This window comes from Myodes glareolus, chromosome 13, assembly GCF_982192425.1.
Source record: "Myodes glareolus chromosome 13, mMyoGla1.1, whole genome shotgun sequence".
Classification (NCBI taxonomy): Eukaryota; Metazoa; Chordata; class Mammalia; order Rodentia; family Cricetidae; genus Myodes; species Myodes glareolus.
In genome coordinates this window covers 70190512-70213213 of record NC_142038.1, presented here as the reverse complement: position 1 = coordinate 70213213, position 22702 = coordinate 70190512, and the positions used below count along the sequence as shown (strand labels likewise).

General features: G+C 44.2%; 1 protein-coding gene across 2 annotated transcripts in view; it reads right to left on the bottom strand.

Annotated features, from left to right (window-relative positions):
• Cdh2 (cadherin 2) overlaps positions 1-14272 on the bottom strand; it is a 225697-nt gene extending 211425 nt beyond the window's left edge. The window contains exon 1 of one of the 2 annotated variants that reach the window (XM_048447915.3): positions 14132-14272. In XM_048447915.3, the coding sequence (XP_048303872.3) occupies positions 14132-14191 (60 nt within the window). In that variant the 5' untranslated portion in view covers positions 14192-14272. Of the gene's footprint in view, positions 1-13843; positions 13880-14131 lie in introns of those variants that run through there. The other variant, XM_085700091.2, reaches the window with a different exon arrangement.
• Between the last annotated feature and the right edge of the window lie 8430 nt (positions 14273-22702).

Below are 22702 nucleotides of genomic sequence, written 5' to 3'. Positions count from 1 at the left end.
TTGAAAATACAAACAACAACAACAATAAAGAGCTTGAACATAAGTACCCAGCTTGGAAGGGACAATGCTCTTCTCTTCCTGTGGTGCGGGAGAATTGTCTGTATTCTGTCAATCATGTATTTTAATAAAACGCTGATTGGCCAGGCAGGAAGTATAGGCGGGTCAACCAGACAGGAAATAGAGGCGGGGCAATGAGAATAGGAGAAGGTTAGGGGGGAGGAAGCTCCCTCCGCCATTCCTGCCCAGACCACTGAAGAAGCAACATGTAAGCTGCCCCTGCTGGAAAAGGTACTGAGCCATTATGGCTAACGTAGATAAGAATAATGGGTTAAGATAAGTCATAAGGACTAATAAGAAACCTGACCTAATGGGCCAATCAGTTTATAACCTATTGTAGAGTATGTGTGATTTTCTTTGGGACTTGCCGGCTGTGGGGTACTGGGCAGGACAGATACCCCAACAAGCCAGCCCCCTCATGTTACATTCCTGGAAACCATAGATGGCTAAATAACAATCCCAGTACCAGGCAAGAGATATGGCTGTGCAAGCCACTGGTCAGGGATGCCCTGGAGTTTCCCACAGTGTGGTCCACTGTAACTGCTCTCTATTGTCTGGCTAAATTTAACGGTACGCTTCACCCTACTGCTGAAGACACGTCTTACTGTGATTACAGAACATGGAGAAATCAAGCTAGATATGACCTAGAGGATTTCTCTTTGCTGGCTAGCTTTCACAGGACTGCAAGGCACCATGCAGGCTGCTGGAGAAAGACGAGGACAAGTCACAGTGTTGGGAGCCATGCAGCCTAGATTCTGAGCAGTATATGAGTGCTGGTCTAATGGGTCCCCAGATGAGTTAAAGCCCACGGGGACAGTGTCACTCAGCAAGGACCAGGGAACCCATGTGGCCAGCATGCTCTCTTCGCTCCCATAATATTCATGTTTCTATGATGGTTTTATGTAATTTTGTCAATCATGCATGGGACAGATGTGATCATTCCTGGAAACCCCATTTTTTCTCGAATATTTTCCCCTAAAATTCTTTGGGAGTAATGTTTCTCGGGTTTCTTGTCGGAGGAGGCCAAGTATCACTTCAGACCCCAGGAGCTGTTCTAAGTCAGTGCTGACAGGACTAGAGGCAGACCATCCCTAGCTCTGTAGGTATGTTTTCAATAGCATTGTTGTTCTTGAAAATGTGCGCCTATGTTTATCCCCTTTAGTTTTGTAAAGACAGGCTGTACCTGGCTTGGTATTTGGCCAAGGTAGCAAAATGACAAGTGTTGGTTTGGGATTAAAGATGTTTTGATGTAAATGTTGGGAAAAACATGGTTGGCATATTTTGGTTTTGCCAAAGGTTAACGTTGGAGGATGGGAAGAACTTGTTCGTTATTATGGGAAAACATGCTTGTTTTGATGGATAAATAATATGCTGAAGCTATTTGGGGCCGGCCACTTGTGTGAAATTCATCTGGTGGTCGGAAAATTCATTTCTTCTTACCAACGCCCCTTTCCTGTCTCAGGACCTGAACCTAGGCGGTGGCTGGACTAAGGTACACCAGCAGTCTTATCCAACTGCGGTCCACTCCAACTAAAATGACAAGCAGCCTGGCGCGATGTGACAACTACTCACACAGCAGTAGTGGGAGAAACCTCCAGCTTTCTTGTTGGACTTAAGGCCTGATTTGTAGAAGGGAACTCGCACCTAATACTGTGAACCTCTCCAGAAGCCCTCAGTGAGGAAGACCTCCCTGGAAAGATCCTACTACTAGAGTTTTGCTATACGGACATGATAGCAAACTTCCTTCCAAGTAGGAATCTTTACCCTCAGAGCAGTTCAGTCCTCAGCCCCATCAGAGAAGCTGCCTTTTTTTGTCATGGATGATGTTTAATGAAGACTCAAAACTGGCCAAAGTTCAGAAAACAAGTGACTGCCGTACTAGACATTAAAGATGACATCTGACTTAGGGGACTTCCAGAAGGGGCAGGGCAAAGAGCCAGAGGTTGAGGGAGAACCTTGGCCAAGTGTCTTCTGAAGGGCACACTGTCTATACACTCATGCTCTCTCTAACCGCAGTTCACCCGAGGACTAGTGTTTCCAACATCCATTCATGGAAGGGAGAAGGGCTCATGAGGCCCCACCCCACCTTGATGACATAAAGACAGAGGTCCCTAGGGTAGAGTCATCACTCCCTTCAGGAGGGTAGCCATAGGAAACAGCCCCTGTTCCAGTTGCTTATGGAGAGCATGCTTAATCACTACTCCACGATGCCACTCAAGGCTCCTAACTCGGTGTAGCTTAGCAAAAGATAAACACAGGTCAAAAATCTGTAGAAAGGCTATATTATCAAACGAACATTTCAACATTGAGGGTTCAACAAATGAAGAAAAATGTATTAGCATGTGCACACATGTTTTAGACAGACAGACAGACAGACACAAACAGAGAGAGATAATCTGGGGGGAACTAACAACACACACTGCTTCACACTGCAATTGAATATAAACTCTAGTGTGTTATGAATGATACTGATATAGACTGATATAGAGATATAGACTGTCAGTCTATATCTCAGTTCAGCAAACAAACAGATACACATCATTTATATGTGTATATGTTTTAATTATGGAGCACCAAGACATGGGGAGATAAAAAATTGAAATCTTGCAACTATTCATTATGAATGCAAATGATTCACTAAAGACAACTCACAATCTTCCAAAACACTGTTAGTTTTCATCCTAAACTGTTTTCGAGACAGGGTTTCTCTGTGAAACCCTGGCTGTCCTGGAACTCTGGCCTTGAACTCACTGAGATCCGCCCGCCTTTGCGTCTTGAGTGCTGAGATTAAAGGCGTGTGCCACCACCACTCGGCAACAAGCAATCTCTCGAGTGACCCACTGTACTTACATTTAAGTATAGCACTGTCTTCCTTTAAAATACAGATCCACTAAGAAGGCTTCTAAACAATAAAATCCATAAACTCAATCATAGCTTCATATACAGGAGATTAATTCTAAATTGGTATATAAACTAAATCAATGGTTATGGCACCCTTTCCCTAAAGTTCTTATTTACCTGTCAAAGAAGACAGATCTATAAATAAAATTTAAGATTAAAAATACAAACACTGCATGTATAATTATTTTATGGCTAAAAATGTGTAGAAGCAATGAAAAGTTAAGGAAGAATTAAATCAATGAACAAAGGGGACACAAAGAGCACAATCCTCTCAATACACTGAAACGAATTCCAGAGCTGCTTAGATTTCTCAGTCAGTCAAGGCTTTGCTGAGTAAGCACGGGGCTGCGTTTGAACCCGGAACTTATGTACAAAGGCTGGGCATTAGAAGCGCCCTTGTATCCACTGCGGAGATGAGACAGGCAGATCCGGGGAACGCACTGGCCAGCCTCTGAGCACTTCGGGAGGTGAAGGCCGAGGAGAGAACCTGCCTAAAATAACGAGATAGACTGCCTGAGTAGGGACACCAGACGTTGTCCTCTGGCTTGTACACCTAGGCACATCTGCACATACAGTTACACAGGCACGTTCAACATTCATGTATCGACCTCTAAGAGTAAAAACAGAGTTTTCCTAACTAAAATAAAAACAAAACAAAAAACCCAATTGTGCGGTTACCTATAGAACTTGACGTCTCAGGGAATGCAGACTTGAAACTGAGAGACTGTACAGACATCACAAAGTGAGAGAAAGTTTGAAAGAGAGAGAGAGAGAGAGAGAGAGAGAGAGAGAGAGAGAACTACAGTTCTCATGCTCAAGTCAACTGGGTAAAACAGTTGCATAAACACAGGAGTGCAAATCTACCCGAACACACACTGGACAGCTGCAAACCCTAGGTGTAGAGAACGACAGAGCGGTCTATGTCAATTTTCCAAATGAAAAATGAACATGAGAACTGGGCAGAGGGCCTTGTTGAAAAGTAGGTGACCGGTGAGCTCAGAGAAGGTGTCAAGAACCATTGCTACAAGGATTAGAATCTATTTCTGCAGGAAATTTATGCTCAGAAAGAGAATCCTTTGGTTCTATCTTCCCTTTTAAAGGGGACTAGGAGAGAGACAAGAAGAACAGTACTCAAGCATCTCTGCCGCCCGGCTGCAGCAACAGCGCCTGACAGCCAGGACCATGCAGGTGCTCCAGAGGGGAAGAACCACAAAAGGTGCTCAGTGACAGACACCACAACGGTAAGTTCCCACGGCCCTTAGCGGCGATGGAACAATCTGGTTTCCTCATCATCCTCAACCTATGTCAACAGCCATTTCTGTGAGTCTGTCATATTTCTGTGATTATAAATGTAGATAGCAAAAATACATCCTGTTTCCAAGATAACAGACACAAAAAGGAACACACCTGCATATCTAAAAAGATACAAGTAAAAGGCATCTGTGCCATTACCAATCGAGCAAATGGTTACCCCTTGGGATGGTTAGATTTGGAGGGGCTGCTACTAGGGTGCTGAGGCTGTGTCTTCACCCAGTACTCTCTAACCAGTATCGCCAGCTAGGAACACTTAACAGCAATTATGCACACGCACTTAATGCTTCCCCACACTAAATGTTCGTGAATGAAGGTGTGTGTAAGAAAGTAATCTTAATTTCAAACTCCCTACCACAAAAGGAAGCAAGCCATCAAAAGGCAATCTTGGAAGTGCTGGTATCAGGTACCCTCTCCCCGAGTACAGCCGCAGGGACAACCAACCACAGGCCAGGAATAGAGCCACGGGAACTAGCACAGATCCCCCCATTCTGCTGCACAAAATGCACTTTCCGTTTGTTCCTGGTTCAGAAACCAACTAAGAATGAGCATAAGACTTTTGTATTATCCACTTAAGCCAACACAAAGCAAAAGTAATTACCTAAGTAACTACCTAAGTAAATAAATAAATACCATACTCTAACATGAGTGGGTAATTTCTCTCTAGTACTTAATAAAATTAATGGCCTGGTAGTCATTTATCCCAGGTCTTCATTAATAAATTTCCCACTAAGAAATCCAATTTTTTATTCGTTTTTTTTGTTTTGTTTTGTTTTGTTTTGCAAAATTACAGACAAGCAAGCTGTATCCACTCATCCACAAAGAGTCACATTACAGGTAAAATATTTATAGGCATTCTCAATAGCAAATAACATATTCCACACAAAATGTTCACAGGAAGTTGTCTGAGTCACACCGTTGGGATTCCTGCACATATACTTCACAAGTTTCCAAATAACTTCATTTGTGAGAAGAGAAAGTATTTAAAATATTCAAACGTGGAAAGAAAGCCATTAGAAATTAAAACATTCTCAATTTTAGGTGATGGGACCTTTGGCATTTATGGTCACAATGAAGAAATGTGGGGGGAAGGCAGTTCCAAGAAATGTATATTTATAGGCTTTCAGGAACTATGTTGAGTTCCAAGGTTGGCTCACAACCACATTTTGTGTATTTGTTGACATCTTATTTGTTGAAGAGCAACAGTCTGAAAAACTTTTTATAACTGATGTGACACTTGGCTAGGATTTCTTCTTACTACAAGAAACAGTATATAAAAAGAATGAAAATCTTAATTAAGCATCACATTTTGGCTTCAAATGCCAAAGAAGAGAGAAATATTTAAGGCTAAGATTAAATAGAGGGTGTAATACGGGAGTTAACTAGAGATGGGAAGATGACTCAGTCAATAAAGTGCTTGCCATTCAAACACGAAGAGCTGGGCTGGATTTTCCCAGAACCCACAGAAGAAGACATGTGTGCTGTATCCCTGTAATCCTAGTGCTGTAGAGGGAGCCGGGTGACCTTGGGCCTTATTACTCAGGCAGACAAGCCAGTCAGCAAGCTCTAGAATTAATGCCAGTTCTTATCTCAAAAAAATAAGGTGGACTATCACCGAAGAAAATAGCTGGTATAGTCCTCCAGGTACCATGCCTGCCTGCTGGCTTTAGCACATATGTGCACAAGTGGTTATAAGTAGGTCCATTCTCTCTTTCCCCTCCTCCTCCTCCTGGACCTCCTCCTTCTCTCTCTCTCTCTCTCTCTCTCTCTCTCTCTCTCTCTCTCTCTCTCTCTCTCTCTCTCACACACACACACACACACACACACACACACACACACGGGTTAATTACAGAAAAAATATCAATCACATATATTAGAATTGAAATACTCTGATGTGATATTCATTCTCTAGTACTATGTAAAAGGGGGTCCAGTCTGAGTCAAGTTCAACTTTCTATGATAGACATGATTTTAATTTGGGTTTTGAAAAATACTCAGCTTGTCTGAGTTTACCTCTAAAATGAGAATAATATCGCTTATCCTGCAGGGTTGCATAAATATTTCACACAGTTGTCCCAGCTTCTGATATAAAAATATCTCACTTTTAAGATTTTTAAATATACTATTAGATATTATGTTAAAAAAAGAAAAATAAAAGATCTTTGTAAGTGGCTGCAAACATCTAAGTGTCACTGATTTTCTATGGAATATGAGTTCCTCTGGCTTATCAGAATGACTTACTGTCCACTCTAAAGCCCAAAACACACTAAGAAAACTCTAGAAATGGTAAGTGTGGGAGAAAACTAAATAGCAACCATAATGACTCCCACCGCAAATAGAAAAAGCAAAAAATGTAAAAAACTCAGTGTAATAGAAGGAAGTTGGGAAAAAAACAAAAGTTAGGTTCAATGTTAAAAAAAATTATTGGCTGGCAATTTCAATGGAGTTCCAAATTTTCAGATATAGTAAATATTTCAAACAATAAATCCTTCAATTTACTATCTCTTAGAAACAATTCTTTACTTCATCAAAGCACTAAGAAATTTTTCAGGAGAGGACACGGGAGTAGGAGGAACATCAGAAAGGACACACACACACCTAGGAATGCGTGCTTTAAATTGTAATAGATTCGTAATTATTTTAAACAGTCACAGAAAAAGCCTGCTAGTGGTGGCGTGTACCTTTAATCCCTGCCCTTGGGAGGCAGAGTCAGGCCAGTCATTGAGTTCTGGGCCAGCCTGGTCTCTTAAAAAAACTCCAAAAGTAAATAAATAAATAAAAATTTCACACAAGACCTTTTTAAAATTATAGTTCCTGTATACAGTAGCAGGGAGCTAATACATGACCTCTTCCTTTCCCACGCCATTCCTCCGACCTTCCTTATCTAATAGCACACATAGGCATATTTGGTTGAGTGGGGCGTAGAGAGCTGGAGAGATGGTAGTGCCTAGCCAGCACTGTTCTCCCAGAGGACCTTGGTTTGACTCCCAGCACCGACAGCATGGTTCCCAATGGTCTGTCATCCTAGTTCTAAGATTTGATGCCCCCTTCTGGCCTCCTCAAAGCCCAGACATACACATTCTACATAGGAATGCACACGCGCGCACGCGCGCGCGCACACACACACACACACACGAACATGCAATTAAAAACAGACGAAAACCCTTACGAAGAGAGCACTGGGAATCTGAGTTAGTCTGTTCCAGCATCTCATAGTTACGACACTGCCTTCTTTTAAGTAGGTCAAGATGTTTTACAAACATCACCTAACAAACTTTCCCACCTGGACTTGCAAAAACCCGAAGTGAATCACTTATCTAACTGAAGCAGCCAGCTTGCCAGACTTACAACTCATTTTAGACTACACCTCCACCAAAAGAACTGACGAATACTTCAATAATCAAGTAGTGAGGAGAATGTGAGAAATATCACAGTGGTCACTGCAAGCATACCCTCTCGGGCCCAGACAACTCGACACAACTTTGTCCTATCACGAGGTCAACATGGATGGTTAACTTTAATTTAGCTCTGAATCAGTTTCTCCCTGCTGCTCCAATAAAATACGGACCAAAGTCAACCTGGGGGGGAATGGGTTTATTTGGTTTACAAATCAGGGTAGGATTTTAGTGCAGGAACCTGGAAGCAGGAACTGAAGCAGAGGCAGTGGAGAAATGCTCTTGGGCCTGCTCCTCCTCGCTTGCTCAGTTTGTTCCCTTCAGACAGTGCTCAGAACCACCAGAGTCAGCACTGCACAGACAGTGGACATGAGTTCTCCCACGTCAATCACTAACCAAGAAATGTCCCTACAGACATGACTTAAGGCCAATCTGGGTGACAAACTGACAAAACCTAGCCATCACGAGCTCTTCATGGTCCTCAACATGTCGTTTTATCCTGTTTAAATTCTCTAGCATTAGCTTAGGTCAACTTCAATTTCCCTACTCTGTTTACTTCTCTACCCTTCTATTTCATCTTCTTACCTACTTGATCCTCAGAAGGCCGTTGCCTTACTGATTATTCTGACAGTGTCTTCTGCAGTTATTCTAGGTCCATGGACTACTTTAACAATTTCAAAGATGTAAAACAAAAATATTTTGTTCCACTACCCCAGGAATTCTCAAAGTTGCCTGTATATGATGGCACAGATTATGAAAGCATTCCTTACTGGGGGCTAGTCTATTGAGAGACTAAGCTATAATCCAACAATTTCTAACGAGCCATGTTTAAATAGCTATCTTCAAGCATTCATTGTACACAGGATGGATACGCCACAGACACAGGAATAACCTGCAGAAAAATAACTTGAGGGCTTTTTGGTCAAAGGGCTGCATTTTTAATGGCAGAGTTATTACTCAATTCAATGGTTTTCATGGACACTGTGTTCTCTCAAGCAAATGGGGACATAAAAGTAATCTCCGCAACATTAGCCATATTTTTTCTTTAAATTTGCTTTCCTCTCATCAATGGTCCATGTCTACTGGCTGTAGTGCTATAGTCAGTATAAGGTATTCAAGAGCTCAAGGCACGGGTAGACACATGAGTGCCCGCTATGCTATTGTGGAGGGCACTGCTGGTCGTTAGTCCTCAAAACTGCATTTGCCCCCTCTGAGTCTCTAAAACGTTTCACATTTTAGGTGTAAATTAAAGCTACTCCAAAACAATTAAAAATAAAGCATGGTTGAAAAAGGTTTTCAAGTAATCCTCAAAATCACAGAACTGGAAAAGTCCTTAGCAATCAATTAGCCCAACATGAACCAGAACAGCAATGTTGAGGTAAACAGTATCACCGAGACTACAGAGAACAGACTCCAGCTGGAGAAGATTAGATCCCCAGACTTGCTGACCCCCACAGGAGCTCTTGCCTGTGACACTACACAAGAGTAGCTCAGGTGTACACAGGACGATTATTCTCGCGATGCTTCACTTCAGTTCTTATATGAAATAATGAATCAATTACTGATTGTCACTTGATGTCAAACTGTATTGAATGCAGAAAGAAATACCTTTCTATATATTAGATCTCTACATGTGTTATACATGTGTACACATATACATATATGCCACACATCTGTATCTCTGTGTATATGTGCATATACACAACAAGGACTTAGAATGCTGCAAGTACATCTTAAAGCTGACACAAGAAAATATTCTTAGTAATAAGGAATGACTAGCAACGAATAAGGAACTGAGCGGGACTTGTGTCTAATCGAAATTCTTCTTCTAAAAACCCCATTACAATACAATTCATAATTTTTAAACTCATATCTTTCAAAAGATCTCATTTAGTTTTCAAATGCGCCTTTTTGTGCCTGCTTTAAAGTGATCACTTTCATGTTCTAAGCTAGAGCTCCCTTCAGAATATAAACCTATGCATACCTCTTCCCCAGTACAGTCAAATGCACGATACTATTTAGCTGAATATTAAGCCCAGCTTTTGTGTAAATTAACTGATATAATTTTCCAAAAACTTAAAACAAATTAAAATTCTAGTAGGAAATACTAAGAGATACAAGGCACAGATAATAACTTGGTTCAGATTATACTTCAACTCATAGTTCTTTACCCAACTTGGAAAGTGCTTAGATTCTAGATGTTCTGATGACAGATATAAAATACTTATTCAAACAAATCCAAATTCCAAATCTATCATATTTTTAAATGGTTGATAAAATTCACTGCCAAGTCTGAGAAGTTCTTAAACTTGATTACTTTTTGTATTTGAGCCAAAAGAACAAATTTGAATAATGTTAACTTGGGCAAAATTGTGAAGTGTATACATAAACACTCCACTTCTTAAATAACAGCCCTGATTTCCCCCTGAAAACCACTTTGCACTTGAGAAGCTCCCCTTGAAATCAGGGTGGGGTCTGAGCCACTGAGCCTTAGAAAAAAGCAGCAGTAGCAGCAGCATTTGAAAAACGGGAGTAAATGTTTCTTTCGGTCTCAGCATTCCCCAGTTACTAACCCCAGACCTTAACGAGGCAAAACAGATTTGTGGACTGCAAATTTTTAATGAAAAAAAAAATTCACGGAACTTTAGTATAATGTGCTGTCACCCATATAATCTGCTCCAGGAAAGCTCTGGTCTCTGCTTGTAAAAACATAAAACTCGTGAAAGAACATTTCCTCTCCAAGATTCCTAGAGCAGACTTCTATAAAGACATGGGAGTCAAATGTCGTACTCTCTAAACACAATCTGAACTTGAAACGGGAGCCTACATGTGTGAATGTGTCTTCTTAAAATCACAGTCCTAAGTATTTTCTGAGAGAGAGATGGTCATTCTTGGACACTGTTAAAGGACACCTCTCGGTAAGACTCTGACGCCCCCCAACTAGCGAAAGAGACAAAGCCGTGCTCAGTATTGAAGTCTGATGTGGAAGCCAACTAGGCAGAGTGCTACTTTCACAGGAACGCAGCCTACAAGGGCACATAAAAATCAAACACTGAGAAGAAATCCTGTTTGCACATAAAATGATCATGGAATCCTAGTTTCCTGCAAAGCTCAGGTGTTGTGTGTTTTAAGTGTTGAATATTAACCTTGGCAAAATCAATATCTACTAGGTGGATGGGAAATGCCCACAGTGTGGCATTTCCTTCAAAATCCTCATCCAGGGCTGAAACCATGTGGGATCAAACTTAAGATTCTACATTTCTCCCCCAACAATAAGGTACTGGCCTTGATTCTACATAATGCAATCAAGTGTATTTAAATTAGAACAACAGGCTGTGCAATTAAATTGTGAGCAAGAAAAACAAAACAGGTTTCTAATCTATTAATTACCAGGTTGGTAATAACAGTAAAATTGATTTTTCCCCCTAACAATAAGTCTATGTAATGGTTTGAAAGCTACATAAATACTTTACAAAGGATGTTAAACATAACTTTGTGGCTTAATGTTTTACGCCACAGTCACTCAAGTTGCATGTTCAAACTCATTTCATGGAAAAGACAATGCTGACACCTTCAACTGTAATGAAGGAGAAAAGAAAATCTTGGAAGGTGACTATCTTGTTATGTAAAATTAATCAGAATTACATAAATCTAGGTAGAAGCCTAATTAAGTAAAACCCAAGCACACAAAGCAAGGCACATGGACTGTTCTGTTAGAAATCAAAGGTATAGCGCACTCTACACAGTCATTGCTATGTAACTGGACTGAAAGGATAAGGTTGCTCAGATTCACAATAATCATCTGTGCATTCCCTGCTCCAAAAACCCCTGCTGCTTAGTCTGCACCGGTAAGAAAAAAAACGCAGCAACTAGAGACTTTTAATAGCAGATGACCGCAGAGGAGCCACGCTCACCTTGCAGACAGATCTTTGTTGCTCTGGAGTGCAGAGCAGACCTTTAGCTCAAAGTCATTGCTAATCTCAGTTGTGCAATCCACATGGTGCAGTTAACCCTAAAACCCATGAGGTAAAGTTGGAGTGTCTGCTCCCAGTGGCCTTTCACAATCCCTCAGTGAGGCTGCACTCACGGAAGGCTTTTCCATATCCGATGGCAAAGTTATAACATCCCTTTTCATGACCGTTCATCCCAGTCAGCATTAGCACAGACACAACGAGAAAGCATGCACGGGGCATAGTAAACTTCTATCTAACGTCTATAAACAGCAATTTTAATGCTTAAAAAAAAGGACTTTCAAATTTCAAATTCACACTAGACTTCAAGAGAGATGGGTAAAGGAGAAAAAGAAATTCTCCATGAAGGAATGACCAACACATGTCCTAACTTCAGTGATCAATATTTGATTAGAAATTACATTCTATTAAAAAGTTACTAATAAAATAATCATCTATAGCTAGTAATGAAGCAAGAGCAATAAGTGATATATAAAAATCGTGCTTTGAAAAGTGAGCTCTTTTGATTTATGGCGTCTCCTTTGTTAATAAAGAGAAAGAAAACAAATGTACCCAGGGTTTCTCAAGTTTGTCTTCTCTTATCCTTAACTTCAAACACTGCAAACAGAAAACTCTTTTCTTTCTCCCCCTGCGGTCTAACCTCTTTTTTTTTTTTTTTTTAAAAAAAACGTTTTAAAAAGAAGAAACAATAAATGAAGTGACAGGAGGTGATGGAATGAGGAGAGCGCAGGGAGAATAAAGGGCGGTTTTATAACAGGAGGGATTTTGTTAGCAAGTGACTGGCAGGTCTCTTCGAAGTTAGAAAGAATTCCATCCACTCTCCAAAACTGCAGAGGCCAAAAATGTCTACTCTAATAGTTCTGAAATCCCAGAGTCAGGAAAGCTTTGGGGGAGGGTGGAGAACGAGTGAGTGGGGGAAGGGGAAAAGAAAGACCAGCAGGAGAAGAAAGAACAAAAGAAGAAATCCAAGACAGGGGAAGGGAACCAGGGGACCCCAGAGGCCTAGAAGTGTGCACAGGGGAGACCACGACCCCGGGAGCAAGGAAGCAAACAGGGCAGGGCCACACTCTGCAGCGCGGCGCACCATGGACAGGGCTCGGCGCGGGCGCGGCCCACACCCCTCTAGAGGAGGGAGGAAGAAAAGAGCAAGTGGCCGGTGCTTGGCCCTGTCCCGCTTCGGTGACTGCAGCACTCTCCCTGCTGCCCGAGTGCACTAGGCCCTAACACGGAAGGGGAGCGAATAACACCATCTGTGCCCATTTTTCGCCCCCAACGCCCGCGGGGTGGCACTTCCGAGTCTCGCCCGCACTTGGGGCTATCATCGTGCTACCCATCCTCTCCTCCGGATGGAGGTATGCACCTGGCTCCGGGGTGAGTTTCCGTGCCAAGCAGACAGAGTGGATACACCTCTCTCCCGCTACCTCTATAGGACCCCACCGCACATGGGCACAGACTTGGGACCCCCATTTAGACCCCGCCCAGCGCGAGGGCTGTATTCAAGTGTGCGTGGTGTGTTCAGTGGGACCTGCTTAGAGATCGGGACTGGGGTAGGAGCATTCTTCGGAGGGATGCCCCGTGAAAGTTGGGCTGGGGGGGGGGGGTCCTGTGTCGCGGAGAACTCGGGAACTGCCTGGAGCAGGTGCTTCCAGCTGCCGCCAAGTCTCAAAGTAGAGTCAATGAAAAGGCTCGCTGGCGCTCTCCCGAGAGTGGGAAAAGTGAGGATAGCTTCAGGCAACTGGGTCCCCAGGACAGAGGCAGCAGTATGGAGGAAGGAATGCACATTTAAAAAAATGACCAAGTAATGGGGACTGCTCGCCTGGTCTGGTACCAAGGATGCGGGGCCAGAAGCGTGCTGAAGCGCCTGCCGGCAGACACTCAGTGTGGCAGGGGACCAGATTCGCTTTCCAAGTGGGGCCGACAAAGAATATTGCCAGGTCAAGAGAATCCAAAGGCCAGAAGGCAACTCTGAGCTGGGATGAAGACAATAGGACATAGGAGCCCTTGCGCACCAGGAGGCGCGCGGGTGCTGGAGCGGGGTGGGGTGGAGGCAAGTCCTGTAACTAAGACACCAGAGTGAGAATTCCTAGTGCAAACTCGCGACCCCTCCCCGAAGAAATAAACAAAACAAACAAAAAATAGGGTTAAAGTACAAAGCGAAGGGACGAAAAGCACAGAAAACTACAAAACCTAGGAGTTATCCTGCCTCACCCTTCTTCTGCCTGGGGACATCCTCGAGCTCGCCTTGGCCCAAAGGCGAAGCCAAGGAGACCCTGTGACCAAGGCTCGCGGAAGAAGGGGCGGTAGACCAGCTGGTCAGGGAGCCTGGCCCTGGAGTCCGGCCGGGGCTTCATGCGTGTTCAGTTTCTTGGCCGCACGGTGTGGCACCTCCCTTCCTGGGTGCTCAGCCCGGCCCCGCAGCAGCGCGGGGAACAAAGGGACCCGGCGCCGCACGCCCCACCCCGCTTGCAGCCCGACCCACCCGGGACCTCTGCGTACCTGAAGCAGGGCCGCCAGCAGCGGCAGCAGGGTCCGCGGCGCTCCCGCTATCCGGCACATGGAGGCGGAGAGGGGCCGAGCGAGGAGCCGGAGGCGGCGGTGGCGGCAGCAGCAGCAGCGGAGCACCAACAGCGGCGCGGAGACGGCTCCGGGCAGTGGCCACCCCTTCCCTTCCCCTCCCCTCCCCACCCCCTTCTCCGTTGCTCTGCGCTCCCCGCCAATGAGAGCGAGCTGGTAACAAATAGCGGGCCTCGGAGTCCGCCGGACTCGCACCAGGAGTAATAAAACAGACGGGAGATCAAGGAGCTGGGGAGGGGGCGGGGAGAAGGGCGGGCGTGCGTGCGCGCCGAGCAGTGTGTGTGCGTGTGTGTGTGTGTGCACGCGTGTGTGCGGGCCGCTGCGCAGGCAGCTGGGCTACGGCCGGAGTGCGGCGGCAGCCCCAGAGATGCGGCGGCACGGGGACCGCGGCTGATGCAGGATACGGAGGTGGAAGCCGGGCGGGTGGCGCTCTCAGGAGCTCCGCCACGCGAGCTTTCGAACCCCGGTTTTTCCCTTCTCTGGGCGTCCTCTCCGGGGCCGAGCGGTGCGACAAAGCTTCCGGGGGTAGAGCGCCTCGGGGGAAGGGCGCTCTCGGCCGTGCGCGTTGCGCCCACAAAGGGCGACGGTCCCGCTGGCCAGGCCTCCGCGGCGTCCCCTTCCCTGCTTCCTGGCCACTTGGAGACTCTGTTCTCCCGCTGCGGCCGCGTTGGGGGGGGGGGTCACGAAGGAGGGGGGTGCTCGGCCGCTGTCGCGATGGCCGTGCCCCTCGCCGCTCGCGCGCGTCGGCACCGGCCACCTAGTCCTCGCCACTCGCGCGCACCGCGAAGGGTCTTCGTTGGCGCGACCCGGGCGAGCTGCAGCCGCTCTCCCGCCTGGCCGCACGCGCCGCCCGGGCCTCCCGGTCCCCTCCCGCCGCCGCCGCCCTCGCCCCCGCCTCCCTCCTCCCGAGCCTCCCGCCCGCGTCGCGGCCAATGGGAGGCCACCGAGCTGCGGCGGTAGCGGGCCGGATCCACGGCAGCCGCCCGCCCCCGCCCTGCCCAGCGCTCGGTTTTCCTTCTGCTGCAGCCCACGGGGGTCGCCCGAGGGGTGGATGGGGTACGCCGAGCGCCGCCCAGCAGGTGGAGGGCTGCGGGAAATAAAACTACTTGCGCAGGAACTTGCTTAGCGGCGGCCCTGTGTTAGGTCCGCCGAGGGGAATCAGTGGCGACTGAGAATCGGAGGGAGAAAGGGAAGGATATCTCCTTGGTAGCCTAAAGCATGCGTTTTGTTTTGTCATTCTTTCGCGATAGATTATTTTTCCTAGCACTGCCAGACACAGCAAAGTAGCAACACAAGCAGAGCCCATCCTAGCCATTGTTGTCTGAGCATCCTGCCGGCAGGGGAGCCCAGGCCAGGCTCCTCTTTGGTGTTCGCACCTCTCCAGCCCCTCATCATTGCGGATGTACTGGAATGACTCAAGTTTCTGTGTTCTTGTTTTATTTCCTCCCCCTCCTCCCCCCACACGCTGGGAATTTGAGAGTGCGTGCAATTTTATTCGAAATACCTGCTTTTATATTTTTACCGGTTCCTGGCCATTTCTAGGCAAACATTTACAAGGACTTTGATACTCCCTCCTGCAGCATCCCGCAGCAATTAAAAATAAAATAAACAGAGAGAAGCATAGTGAAAATAGGATCGAAAAGATAAAATGACTGCTGCAGAATTCACACCAGCTTAAGGATTTTTGTTTCCTTTGAGACAGGAACTTGAAAGTGTGAAACTTTACAAGTTTGGGTCACAAACATTTTGTGGAATGGTTGGGCAGGGAGTGGAGCGCTTGATTCCTGCAAGGTAATAAAACAGCTTTTTTTTTTTTTTTTGGTCTGTTCCCCCCCACACACACACACCTTGGTTCTGTGGAGATATGGGAGGGGGTGTTTGCTTTAGAGGTGAATAAAGCAACCTGTTTTATATAAGCATTGCAACACCTTTGAGGTCAATTAGCTTATTTGCAGTAAATAAATATATTCTGCCTCCAATGCACTCTCTTCAGCTTTGAGTAACTGAAATATTAACATTTGAATCTGATTTTCAAGACACTGATCATTTGAGAATTTGACGATGAACCTGGAAAAATCAAATACTAATTTCTTTGACATAACCGATGCAGCTTTTAATAATGTACGACTGCTAGTTAGACTTTACATTTTTAATATTAAATGGAAGATTTATTCAATTTTAATTAAAACATAATATTGCATGCCATGTTTTATGACACTAGATTTTTTCATGGCTTTTTTTTTCTCAAAAAAATGAGAAAGGTCATCTCAATTAAATTTCAAAGATAAGATGAACGGCTTGGACTAATATAGTAATCAGGCTGGCTTGTCCTTTTCCTTCTTTTCTTCTAAATGTTATTGCCACATGACTGCTAATGGCAGTAGCGTTATCTTCACAACAGCATGTTTATAAATTCCGTTTTCAAGGAGTCTCTCATAACAGAAGCCCTCAGTCTGGGAGCATAGCTCCCGTCTCCACACCTAAGGACCAAGCTGGACAGTGGCCATAGTGGCTTTGCTGCACTGTCTCCTCAGCAGTGCCTCTTGGTGTCCACTGCCATGATTAAAGTTACAATGGACTTTAGCTTGAATAATTTTTGCTTGATATTATAATTTAAACATCACAGGCCCCATAAATTAAGCCTTTTTGAGACCCCCAAACTTACTTTTGAGTAGCTGTCGTGTTGGCCTCTTTCTCTGAGTACAACTGTTTTGTTTTATTTCATTTTTTTTAATCATTTGAGTAAGCACTCTAAAATCTAATTTGTGTGCTTGTCACTTCTCAGTAGTTGTGAATTGGATTGGATTCTTGCCTGACTTTAATTTGATCACCTGATCAACTGAACCATTTTAATCAGTCTCTGATTGCAAGCAGGGCTAGCCTGGGCTAAGACTGTGTTTTTGAAGATTGCATTTTTCCTTATGATGCTAATAAAGCCATTCTAGTATTGACTGTTATATCTACATAGCAGTTCCTCCTTCACACTGTACTCAGGATCATCCAACAGGTGCATTTTTTTCTCCATACCAGTGATGGCCCCACCCCAGCCAGCCTTTCCCTGCTCAGAATATTGCCCGTCTAAAAGGCTGGCTTTCCTTTCTTTATTTTATTGAACTCTGGGGGTTAAGGGGCTTGCCAGTGACCCAGAGAAACAACTGGGCAGTATGAATTTTGCTGAGATAGAAGAAGATTAGAAAAATTGTGTAAATGAAAACTGGGGCTTGTAGATCAAATCTGTCTTAGCTTTTAACTAATGGTCTATCTCTTACTTAATACAAAAGGATGTCAAATGTGTATGTATGCTTAACATTGTTGATGGATCAAATCAGTGACTACTCAGTCTTCAGAGGATGTAGATATCCGCATGATTCACTCGTAAACACAATTTCAAAGCACAGTAACAACAAATTTTGCTTTGTGTTTGCGCAGACAGGAGACACTAAATGTACAAATGCCTGCTTTTCTGTAAAAGGTTCTTGCTTTGAAAACAAATGTCAAATAGTAGTAGTCTAGTCTGTAGCTTCCTGTCCTTCATACATCCTCTGTAGACATGCCTTTAGGGCAGTCAGTTCTGACCAGCAGAGTTCTTCCCGAATGTTGAATAGAATCTTTTCCTGTCCTCCCGGCCCCAAGGGAAACTAGGTTTGCCCTTCTCTCTCACAAAGTGGCCTCAGACTGTACTCTTGTCCCCAGTTAACGTCCGTCTTCTGTAAAGCTGTCCTTCCTCGGGCTGTATCCCTTTCGTGGGCTCACAGCATGTTATGTGTGGAAATTTAGACCTGATTTGTGCAGCCCCTCTTTTTGTAGAGGGGTATCCATGGTGTAGGAGACTACCTTGTGGAGAAGGAGCATCCGGAATGGCAGCCATATCTCCTCACTGCCATTTGAAACCTCTGATATTCCTTATTCTGGGAATCCCCTTTAGAATGTTCCACTGTATAGGACAATCTGAAATTTTGACTAGATCGCTGTGTCTTGTGCCCTGCTCCTATCTCAGCTCTCTGGCATGATCGCCTTGCCTGATTTAGTGTGATTTTAGCAATCAAGTATCCATCTCTTCGATAGAACCTGCCTCCCAAGCACATACCAGGGGTTCAGACATAGCAGCTGTGATCTGTTCTGATACCAGAACGGAAACATGACTTAAAAAAAAAATAACAAGCATTCTGGTTAAAGTATATTATTTATTCCCCTTCGGTGTTTGCAAATACAAATCAATTCCCACATGGAAAATATAGCAAAGGAGTTTGAAGTATGTATGGTCAAATGAGTTGGGAAAATTTGATGAGCAGTTGAGCAGAGCTGAGTAACTTGTAAGCAGCCCCCGAATCACAGTGAACTTCCTTAAGGGAAGTGGAAGGTGAAACACAGAGGAAACTTCACATCAAGAACCTGTTAACTTTGAGTGTGCCTTCTAACAGTGCAAGGGCTCTTTTATTTTATTCTTGAGAAGAATTCCAGTATTGCCTGTGGAATATATGAGTGCAGAGTCTATATGTATATATTTAATAAATGTATATTAAATATGATGGCTTTCATGGAGGATCCTGAGGGTAGTTAGTTACTCAGGCTCTCTTCCCGTGTCCCCAACTCTGTCTTCAGTGCTTTTCTCTTCTGTGTTTCTTTTTAAGATTTAAAAAGAAAGCTAAGGCTGGAGAGATGGCTCAGCTGGTAAAGCTTGTGCCTCCAAGTCATAGGGACGAGAGCTACAGCCCTAGATCCCATGCAAGCTGTGAGGAAACAGGCATCCCAGTTGCGGAGAGACGGGAGGCAGAAACCAGAATGTGCTGGCCAAGTACTAGGCTGGTTGGCAGCACTGCCCCTGTCTTTCATCTGTGCCCATTTGCAGAAGACCACCACAGCAGGTGTGACCACTAACTTTCCTCCCCTGAAGGAGCAGCAAGGGTGAGAACCTCACTCCGATATCCAGCTACAGACCCAACCGTTCTATGCAGTACTGATCCAACTGCACGTGATTCCAGGGAAAGGCTAGACATGTCTACGCGTGGAAGGGCAGTGGGCCCCGTTTCCCTGGACAGCTATATAGCCCTGTATACATCCATGGGGGACTCCTCACTCATATAGGGGTGTAGACTTTTCAGCGTGGCTGCTTTAAGGTTCTTGCCCATGACGCCATACCCGTTGTTCTGTCAGTACACCTGATGAGTTCACTGGTTCTTGGGGCTGAACTTTGCCACTGGTGCCTTATGAGGAAGGGTAAACTTTGTTTTACATCCTCCTCCGGGGGAGGAATTTTAGCAACATTCAACTCAAACAAAAGGTGGAAAATATGAGATTATCTTCTGCTGCCTACAGGCACTTGCCCCCCAACACACACATGTACACCCCCTCACATGACTGCACACACACAATATTTTTATTTAATTTGTCTGAGCTTTATTGTACAGCAAAATCTGCAATATCAAAAACAATGATGAGTAAATAATATGTAGACTTAGGAAAAACTGAAATTTTGCTGGTTTTATATAGACACAGGGAGAAACACAGACTGGCTGAATCAAAAGATTCTTTTGAAACAACATATTCATTACCTATTATTGACTTATATGCTTAAAATTGATTCATTTAAAAATTATTGCAAGAATTAATAAGAAACAGGCCAGCACCAAGACTTGTTTTGCTGAGACCCTTTCTTTAGTGGACCTGATTTTATTTATTTCTTTATTTCCTGAACCAGGTCTTGCGCATGTGCTCTCAAGAGCAAATCCAAACATGATCTCTAGAGTCCACTTAAAGATGAGCTACATTTAAGAAAATGGGGTTCCTGTGATACCCCAAAACACCTACCTTCTGTGCTGCAAGCATCGTACTTGTTTATGGGATGGCCCTAGCAGACAGGGTACTTTACAACCAGAGGGCTATTTCTCAAGACAAGCGGAACTGGGGGAAAAAAAAAACCAAATAACTCTGAACTCTTTGATAAGGGTTAGTTGGGTGAAACTTTTGCCCTTGTGTCCTTTTAAAGGCAAATATCTGCCTCCGGGAGAGATCTGAACTACAGCTGTCCTTGTGTGGAGACCCGTTAAACGTATTTAGGTATTTAGGGTCTGGATTTAACACTCGCTATGCCCTTTTCTCCAGTGAAGGGGACAGAGTTGGTTAAAGTATTGGTGTGGGCTCTAGAGACCAGATTTGTCTTCCCCAAACTACAGCTGGTTGAATTATCTTAAGCATTCTATATAAACCCATTTAGTTCTTTAGAGGGAAGGGCTGCAGAAGGCTGTGGTATTCCTTAAGGCTGTGGATTTAACTGTAAGAGGAGTAATTCTCTCACAACTAAATTCAAGTCACACTTTAATAATGGGTTATCATCAAACCAAGGAGTGCTTGTTAAATCATTCTTTTATCCACAAACGTTTAAAATAACATATTTGCCTTTCCAACTATAAAAGTAGCATTCACAGATAGGTGAGAAAATCCATCATTAATTGTAACCTATTCGTTCCCATATTATCTCTCTTCTTCCTTATAGTTCTAGCCCAGCCTTGGTAGGGATAGCCTTTAAAATGGGATAGCCTTGGCAGGGATTTTCCTTTAAAATGGTGGCTGTAAAATAATAATAAAAAACATAAGAAAGGGAACTGGTGAGTTGGTTCTACAGGCGTAAAGCATTTGCTGTGTAAGCAAGAGGACTGAGTTCCTATCTCCAGCACCCAGGTGAAAGGCAGGCATGGTGACTCACACCTGTAACCCCAGGACTGGGGCACAGAAACTGACAGGTCGTGAGGGAAGAGGGCTTGCTGGTCAGACAGTCTTGGCAAATCAATGAGCTTCAGGTTGAATGTGAAACCCTGTCTCAAAAAATAAGGTGGATGGAGACTGTGCAAAAGGTCATGAAAGAGGCCAAATGTGTGTGGCGGGAGAGCACAGGGAGAAAAGACTTAGCCGAAGGATGGCAGGTTAGAAAAACATAAATCACACCTGTTAAAAAGAAAAGTCATAAGGATGTTTAATGTGTTGGATGCTGGTTTAAAAAATAAAATATATAAGGTGGAAACATAATTGAAAAAGACAGGTTTGTGTCAACATCTGTCCTCCACACACATCTACAGGGCCTAGGATTGTCTGTCTCGCTCAGGGTCTGTTTCTCTGACTCTGTCTCTCTACCTCTTTCTCTCAGGATTTGTCTGTCTCTTTGTCTCTTTCTCTCCCTATTTCTGTCTCTCTCAGGGTTTGTCTACCTCCCTGCTCTGTCTCTCCCTGACTCTAGCTCTCTCAGGGTCTGTCTGTCCCTCTGGGTTTGACTTTTTCTGCCTCTGGCTCTCTCAGATTCTGTCTGTCTGTTTCTCTCAGCAATATTCCCTGTAATCATAGAATAAAATGTATGTCATGTGATCCATTCTTTATATAGCAGCCCAGAAGTGTTGAGTGATTTTCACAGAGAAGCATCATCTTTGGGAGTCCTGTTATTGTTGTTTTTTAGTTTTTTCACAAACATGTTTGCAAGAAATGGGAATATTCTCATTTTTAATCTTGTTTTGACAGCCAATAATAAACATGTTTGCATTGAAAGTTAATTTATTAAAGCTAGATGAAATGTAAATCTTTTTAGAGATTCTTGGAAACAGGCTAGAACTCAGCTTATAGAAAGAGGCTTTTGAAGTGGTGCGCGTTTGTGCCATTCACAAGTGAATGAAAGGGAGGGGCAGAGTCAACGGCACTTGGGTGCAACTGCCCAACGATGACAGAAGTCCTAGCCGATGCTTTCCAAAGCAGAAGGGGCTCATGAAGCCCATGGCGAAACCTCAGGATGCTGATGAACTCCGTATCTTAGAGACTGCTCAAAAAATACTTGCCCAGTGTTCAGAATGAGTCACAAAGGATGTGGAATTTGGACAGCAGCGTGGGGCAGCCTTTCAGAACTGATAAAAGGTCTACAGTACAGGGCCACTGATATGCAGTGGAATTCGGTATGTCCTTTCCCAGAATTTGCATGTTGCTTGATAAGGGCAAGTCACAAGCAGAAAGAAAGTTTCTCACCAGACGCCTGCTGCTATGCATTCAATATGCTATCTCAAATCCAGAGCAATGACTTAATGAAGCGGTCTCTGCCTACTCCAGCTTCCAGCGGTCTACCACTGATCTCTCTAAGGATGGACTATGTCTTATCCTGTAGCTGTTTTATCACTCAAAAGTGGACACAAATGCACACATTAATGGAAGCAGATATTAGTTGGATTCATAATACTTCTTTCTCTTTGAATTCCCTTCTGTAGATAGTTCCAGATTATTGATACTTAATTTTTTTTTTTTTTTGGTTTTTTGAGACAGAGTTTCTCTGTAGCTTTGAGACCTGCTCTGGAACTAGCTCTTGTAGACCTTCTCTTTCATGATACCTTTCTGGAGATTCCTTCCATTCCGCCTTCCAGGCATTTTATTGTAGATATGTGAATGGTCTTCATTTCCAAGACTCTTCCATGGCTCACTTATGATTTTCTTTATAGAAATTGCCTTTGTATTATTAGTGCAGAG